At 35.7% G+C, this 7,739-nt stretch overlaps 1 protein-coding gene across 1 annotated transcript; it reads left to right on the top strand.

Moving 5' to 3' along the window:
* The first annotated feature begins 2,542 nt into the window (after positions 1-2,542).
* Positions 2,543-7,493, top strand: LOC103840390 (homeobox-leucine zipper protein ATHB-9). The gene is made up of 17 exons (XM_009116891.3): positions 2,543-3,074; positions 3,630-3,789; positions 3,917-4,032; positions 4,119-4,209; positions 4,300-4,395; positions 4,479-4,592; positions 4,677-4,760; positions 4,846-5,001; positions 5,090-5,164; positions 5,245-5,351; positions 5,438-5,627; positions 5,708-5,896; positions 5,967-6,188; positions 6,275-6,564; positions 6,643-6,760; positions 6,890-7,039; positions 7,129-7,493. The coding sequence occupies exons 1-17, from the start codon at positions 2,857-2,859 to the stop codon at positions 7,273-7,275; spliced, it is 2,523 nt and encodes an 840-aa protein (XP_009115139.1). The 5' UTR covers positions 2,543-2,856; the 3' UTR covers positions 7,276-7,493.
* The last annotated feature ends 246 nt before the right edge of the window (positions 7,494-7,739 follow it).

Here is a 7,739-nt window from a genome sequence, read left to right on the forward strand (position 1 = left end):
CGAGAATCCATGAAGAGCAGATGTTCTGAGGACAGAGGACACGACAGAGAGGAGTACAGTCCACTCTGAGTCGGTCCGTGAGATGTAGAAGCCTTATTTGTCAATATGAATATTGAAATTAAATAATGTATAATATAAGTCTAAAATTTGTAACAAATTTAATAACTTAAATTAAAAAAAACAGTAAAATTAAAATTGTTATTATATATATATATATATTAGTCTGCACAAAGTACAGATTCTCATCTAATTATAATTAACAGTAAATTTACGTGTGTTTGAATATAAATTTAGCATATCAGAATTTATATATAGCAAATTATCTAATAAATTACAAAATCGTGATGACAAAAAAGAATGACAAAAAAATACAAAATTGCATTCATTATTCATATTGATATAAATCCTTTCATAGTACGTACTAGGTTACGAAGCTTGTATTTTGAGTAAATAATTCACATAAGAAATAATAAATCGCTAGTTATAAGAAACCCCAAAAACCACAGAAGAACAAAGATGTTTGGATACAACCATTTATAAATGGTAAACAACCAATTGGAAAATCGTAAACGGACCAGATACAGGTTGTACTCCCCCAGCAAAGGCAGACCTGTCTTAATTTGTTTTCTCATAACTTATTCACAACTTTATAAACACGAGTCCAAGAAACAAACAAAAACACTTAACGTAAGAAAATTATAACGTTAATTTAAGAAATTTCACGCTTCTCACGCGCTAGTGACACCACATACTTCTCATGCATCATCAAAAACCGTATGGATGAAATGTACAAGCATCATTGTGGAAATGATGTACATGCACATACAAACGGTACATACATACATCATCTTAGGACAAGAGAGAGCAAGAAGACAGAGAAAATTTGATGCTATGTTTGGGTAGGCCAGTGGCACAGAGCTTAAAGACAAGAGCTTTATTTCCCCAAGTTAGCAAATTACCCAATTTCGTCAAAAATTCCGTTTCTTCTGACAACAGCACTTTCGTTTTTGCGATCGGAAAACGCTACAAATTTCGTTATTGCTTCCAGTGATTAGCAAGCAACATTTTAGAGGGAGGGATTATTATTATTAAGTATTTGAAGAGACAAGTCTTGCGTGTTGGCTTTTCTCATCTATTAGTGTTTAGCCTTCCACTCCTACTTCTTGATTAAATGCTAATTTCTATTAGTCTGAATGCATCTATAAGTTACTTTCAATCTTTTTTCTTCTTCTTTGTTTTGTCAACATCTACTTAATTATAATCAACATCAGGAATAATGATGACAGAAACACATTGATACGGAGAATTAAGTGTTCTTCCAACTTTTTTCTTCTTTGGATCAACAGTGTCTTCTTCCATTTTCACTTCACAGACATAATGTGTAAGATTTTTTCTAGAAACGGTTTAAATCCTTCACTTCTTATGGTTAAATAATCACAGTAATAAAAGAAAATTTATGTCAGATAATTATAAAATAAATGATAATTAATGGATCATTTATCGAATTTAATACCTACCAGTAAATTAGTACTCCTTAAGTTTCACAACGATACACTTCTAACATTTTAACACATATTTAAGAAAACACATTAAATTAATATAATAAATGTATCATTTTTTGCAATTTTTAATTTTTAATATCTTTTAAATAATAGTAATTCAATAAAATTAATTAATTTTATTGAAGTTTACAATCTTTTCATAGAAAACACAAAATATATATCTCTGTGAAACAATTTTTTTTTTTAAATATTTATCTTTTTAAAAAAGAGAAACTAATTTATAATTAGTATACTCTCGTATATATTCAATTATTGTTGTAAAGAATGCGAGAAAATGATAAATATAAATGAATAAACCCAAAAAATGGACACAAAATTTCACGAAAGTTGATCAATTGACTATGTTCACAAATAAAGAAAGAGACTTTTATATACTGAAAGTCGAATCTATATTTTATATTACTTAATGTTATAAAAATACAGTGTATATAAAAGAATTCCCGTTCTAAATTTTGTTGTTGACAAACTCATAAGTTTAAACCTAATCAGAATGACAACATAAAAATTTAGTTATATATTTTGATCAAAAAAAAAAAATTTAGTTATATATAAAAGTAATTGTATGCCGATTGATCCGATGATATCTTCACCTCTCCAAACCCCTGGTCAGAGTGAATTCATCCTCTGGATCCCCTGATTCATTGACCGGTTAGTAAAATCATCAACTAACTAGTGTTAGAGCATCTTACCACATTCAAAGTATATATCAATTTTATTGCTAATGATAGTTACTATGCTCATTTCAAAAATATAAACAGAGACAAAAAAGTTTTTTGATCAACAGAATCAAAACTTTTTAAGTAAAAATTAGAAGTTTTTTTTCCCTCAATAGGTTTACGCTTTAAAGTTTTAACTTTTAAACCAATTCAACCTACCGAGCGTTTGTAAAATTCACCTTTTTCTTTTAACAATAAATAAATAAATAACAATTTACCCCGTTTTAGTGCGTCTTGTTGTGTTCTTGCTTGTCCTCTCCTTCTCGGAAAATCTTTACTTTACTTTTTCAGCATTTTCCTCTCTCTCTCTTTCTCTTACAAAGAATCTCGAGACTAGTGTCTTCACTTCTCTCTCTCTCTACTACATATCTCCCTTCCCTTTGCTCTTTTTTCCACTTTCCATCTTCTTCTTCTTCTTCTCTCTTTTCCCCAACCATTCTCTCATGAACTTCATACAAAGCTCTCTCCACTTAGAGGGCTTACCCGTTTGAATCAATCCTTTAAAAAGTGTTGATTTTTATCCTCTCTCTCTCTCTTTCTCTTTTAAGCTCTGTTGTGTGAATTTTGGACTTGAAAAGATGATGGCTCACTCCATGGACGATAGAGACTCTCCTGAGAAAGGATTTGACTCCGGCAAGTACGTGAGATACACGCCTGAGCAAGTCGAAGCTCTCGAGAGAGTTTACGCCGAGTGCCCTAAACCTAGCTCTCTCCGTAGACAGCAACTCATTCGAGAATGCCCCATTCTCTGCAACATCGAGCCTCGACAGATCAAAGTCTGGTTCCAGAATCGCAGGTCTAAATTATAAAAACAACAATCTTTTATTAAAATTGTACTTGTAAACTGATTGTAATTAAAGTCTGATTTTCTTCTTTATTTTTTGGTTGTTCGTGTTTGAAGACAACATGTTTAACTACTCTGACAAATGTTTTTTTTTTGGGTTAAGTTCTGTGTCTTGTCTCTCTCCATGGCAAGTTTTAAGCTTTTGAATTTTCAGATCTATGTTCTATAATAATATATCAAAGGGAAATTAGTTTCACTTGCTTAGTTAAAAGTTGAATGACAGCTAATCAAAACTGTTTTTTTTTATAAACTCTTTTTTTCTTTATTGAAATGTTTTAATAATTTTTTTTGCTGGAGAGGAATATGTTGGAAATTACGTTTATCTTTTATGTGTTCTTTATGTCATTCATTCTGGTATGATTCTAAAAGCAAAAAGCATGTTTCTTTGCTCTGTCTTCTGTTCATTTCTCAAACTGTTCAACACATTTATCATACTACTGCTGTTTTGTCTTTAGCTGTTTCTTTTTGAAGTTTATTCTTTTTTATTGGTTGTTTTGAAATTGTTAGATGTCGAGAGAAGCAGAGGAAAGAATCTGCTCGGCTTCAGACAGTGAACAGAAAGCTGAGTGCTATGAACAAGCTTTTGATGGAGGAGAATGACCGTTTGCAGAAGCAAGTCTCCCACTTGGTTTACGAGAATGGGTTCATGAAACACCGAATCAACACTGTAAGTATTTGAATTCAATGCAATGCAATGCAATGCAATGCAATGAAGAAGTTAAATTTGTTTAAAGAGTGAATTATTCTGTAGTTAGAAAATGACTGGTCTAGCTCTTCTGTGTATGGTCTCATAGGCAACTGGGACGACCACAGACAACGGCTGTGAATCTGTGGTCGTGAGTGGTCAGCAACGTCAGCAGCAAAACCCAACACATCAGCATCCTCAACGTGATGCTAACAACCCAGCTGGGTAAGGAAGCCTCTTGTTTATTTATTTAGAGTTTCTTTCTCACTGGTAGACTAAAATGGTTTTGTTTGAACATTATTAATGCACAGTCTTCTCTCGATTGCGGAGGAGACCTTGGCGGAGTTCCTTTGCAAGGCTACAGGAACTGCTGTCGACTGGGTTCAGATGATTGGGATGAAGGTATTATATAAAGGGTTTCATTTGTTCTAATGAAGTAATCTTTTTTGAGGGTTTTGCTAATATGTATTTTCTCTGGTAATGTATAAATAGCCTGGTCCGGATTCGATTGGCATCGTCGCTGTTTCACGCAACTGCAGTGGAATAGCAGCACGTGCCTGTGGCCTCGTGAGTTTAGAACCCATGAAGGTAATTGCATATTTTGTTTTATCTCTCTATATACATTTTTTTTTGTAAGAAGGCAGTCTAAAGTTTGAAGTACTGTGGTTTAGGTTGCTGAAATCCTCAAAGATCGTCCATCTTGGTTCCGTGACTGTCGAAGTGTTGAGACTCTGAGTGTTATACCCACTGGAAATGGTGGTACTATCGAGCTCATCAACACTCAGGTCTGTTTCATAAATCTTATCATTCTCCTCTGTTTATTTCCTTCTAGAATCTTTCTGACTGCTGTTCTTTTGGCGCGTTGTCAGATTTATGCTCCCACAACACTAGCAGCAGCTCGTGACTTTTGGACCCTGAGATACAGTACTAGTCTAGAAGATGGAAGCTATGTGGTGAGTCTTAAAAACCACCCTCCCTTTATTCTCTTTCTTAATTAGATTTTCTTCCCTTATATATAATATGCTTTCGTCTTTTCAGGTTTGTGAGAAGTCACTCACTGCTGCAACTGGTGGCCCCAATGGTCCACTTTCTTCGAGCTTTGTGAGAGCTAAAATGCTTTCAAGCGGGTTTCTCATCCGTCCTTGTGACGGTGGTGGTTCCATCATCCACATTGTTGATCATGTTGATTTGGATGTAAGCATCTTTTCATTTAATAAAAACACATTATTACTCCTGTTTTTTTTGTTGATTGCTAGTTTTTGTTTGTTTTGTTTTGGGGTAGGTTTCAAGTGTTCCTGAAGTCCTGAGGCCTCTCTATGAGTCTTCTAAAATTCTCGCTCAGAAAATGACAGTTGCTGTAAGTTCCTTTTATAAACCAAACGCACCAGTGACCTTTATTAAGCTTTGTGTTTCTTAGTTTTACTTTCACATTTTCAGGCTTTGAGACATGTGAGGCAAATTGCTCAAGAGACTAGTGGAGAAGTTCAGTTCAGTGGTGGACGCCAGCCTGCAGTCTTAAGAACTTTTAGCCAAAGACTCTGCCGGTAATATACATTTTCCTCGATGTTAAGCGTAGTTTTACTATATCCCAAAAGCATTGTTCTAAATTGGTTTACTTCTGAAAACTCAGGGGTTTCAATGATGCTGTGAATGGTTTTGCGGATGATGGATGGTCTCCAATGAGTAGTGATGGAGGAGAGGATATTACTATAATGATCAACTCTTCCTCTTCTAAATTCGCTGGCTCTCAGTACGGAAACTCTTTTCTTCCGAGCTTTGGAAGCGGTGTCCTCTGCGCCAAAGCTTCTATGCTGTTGCAGGTACTACTTATAATCATGATTTGAGATAGTTTTGTTAATGTCTTTAAGTGCATTTTCTAATTTATGTTCTTTTCGTGAAGAATGTGCCACCTCTTGTACTGATTCGGTTCTTGAGAGAACACCGAGCTGAGTGGGCAGACTATGGCGTTGATGCTTACTGTGCTGCATCTCTCAGAGCAACTCCATTCGCTGTTCCATGCGTTAGAACCGGTGGGTTCCCAAGTAACCAAGTCATCCTTCCTCTCGCACAGACACTCGAACATGAAGAGGTATAATAAGAGACTTGTCCTTGTTGTCTCTTCTTTAACCATGCAGCCTATAATCATGTTTTGTATTCAGTTTCTGGAAGTGGTCAGACTCGGAGGTCATGCTTACTCACCCGAAGACATGGGCTTATCTCGGGATATGTACTTACTGCAGCTTTGCAGCGGTGTTGATGAGAATGTGGTTGGAGGTTGTGCACAGCTAGTCTTTGCACCTATTGATGAATCCTTTGCTGACGATGCACCTTTGCTTCCTTCTGGCTTCCGTGTCATTCCCCTTGACCATAAAACTTCTCCGGTAAATATACATAGACATTTGATATGTCCTCTTTATAGTCCAATTGACTCTACACTCAATCTTTCTTTCTTTTGGTTTTTGAACAGAGTGATCATCTATCTGTGAATCGAACAAGGGATCTAGCATCATCTCTAGATGGTTCCACCAAAACCGATGCAGAAACAAACTCAAGATTGGTCTTAACCATAGCCTTCCAGTTCACATTTGATAACCATTCAAGAGACAACGTTGCTACAATGGCGAGGCAGTACGTGAGGAATGTTGTTGGTTCGATTCAGAGAGTTGCTTTAGCAATTACGCCACGTCCTGGCTCGATGCAGTTTCCCACTTCCCCTGAAGCTCTCACTCTGGCCCGTTGGATCTCCCGCAGTTACAAGTAACTAACTAACTCTTCTCGGAACTTGTTAATCTTGAGTCACATGTTTCTTATTTGTTTCTTTTTTGGATGGTTTAGCCTTCATACGGGAGCAAACATGTTCGGAGCTGATACTCAAGGTTGTGATGGAGACACATTGCTTAAGCAACTCTGGAACCATTCTGATGCCATCTTGTGCTGCTCCCTCAAAACTAATGTAAGATTTTACTCGGTTTATTGTTTTTGGTCTAGTGTTCAGATGTTTGATTTGGTCTGGATCGGTTTAGAACCGGGTTAGATATATTTAGGTGAAGTATTAATTTCTTTTTTTTTCTTGGTTTATCAGGCCTCACCGGTATTTACATTTGCGAACCAAGCCGGTTTAGACATGCTTGAAACAACACTGGTGGCACTTCAGGACATAATGCTGGACAAGACTCTAGATGACTCTGGTCGTAAAGCTCTTTGTTCTGAGTTCGCTAAGATCATGCAGCAGGTATTTTCTTTTGCTTTCTTTTTTCCTCGAAAAGTTGTTAGTTATTTTTTTCCTGGAAAACACTTCTAAATTTTGGATGGAATCTTTAGGGATATGCTAATCTTCCGGCGGGAATATGTGTGTCGAGCATGGGGAGACCAGTTTCGTATGAGCAAGCGACGGTGTGGAAAGTTCTCGACGACAGTGAGTCGAATCACTGCTTGGCTTTCATCCTGGTGAACTGGTCCTTCGTGTGAAGAAGATGTTTGTTTGTGAAAGAAGAAGAAAGGGATGATGTATTGTTATGTTATATATTAAGGTTAGGATGCTGTTTTTTCTCACTAAGGTTTGTTAAATCTAGAGGGTCAATATGTGTAATATGTTGACAAATGTGATGATGTCTCTTTAAACAATTATGACACTATGTATGCATGACTTATTATTTATATTTTGTGTTTATGTTGTTTCTTTTTAACCTTTTCTTTTTTTCTTTTATTTTCGTGAGGTTGTTAACTTATTAATTATAATTGTCAACATTTATCAATCTGTTCAGGTACTAAAAATGATTAGATACACTATGAATCTGCAAAAGGTTTATGGATGAGGTATCTAAATGTTGTGTGTAAATAAACTTTTCAACAGGAAAATGTAACTTTGTGATTGGTGAGTGTGTAATTTGCGACATGAAAATGCATGCGGAGTGTGCTTGCGTTTGAATAAT

Source organism: Brassica rapa, chromosome A09 (assembly GCF_000309985.2).
Source record: "Brassica rapa cultivar Chiifu-401-42 chromosome A09, CAAS_Brap_v3.01, whole genome shotgun sequence".
NCBI lineage: Eukaryota > Viridiplantae > Streptophyta > Magnoliopsida > Brassicales > Brassicaceae > Brassica > Brassica rapa.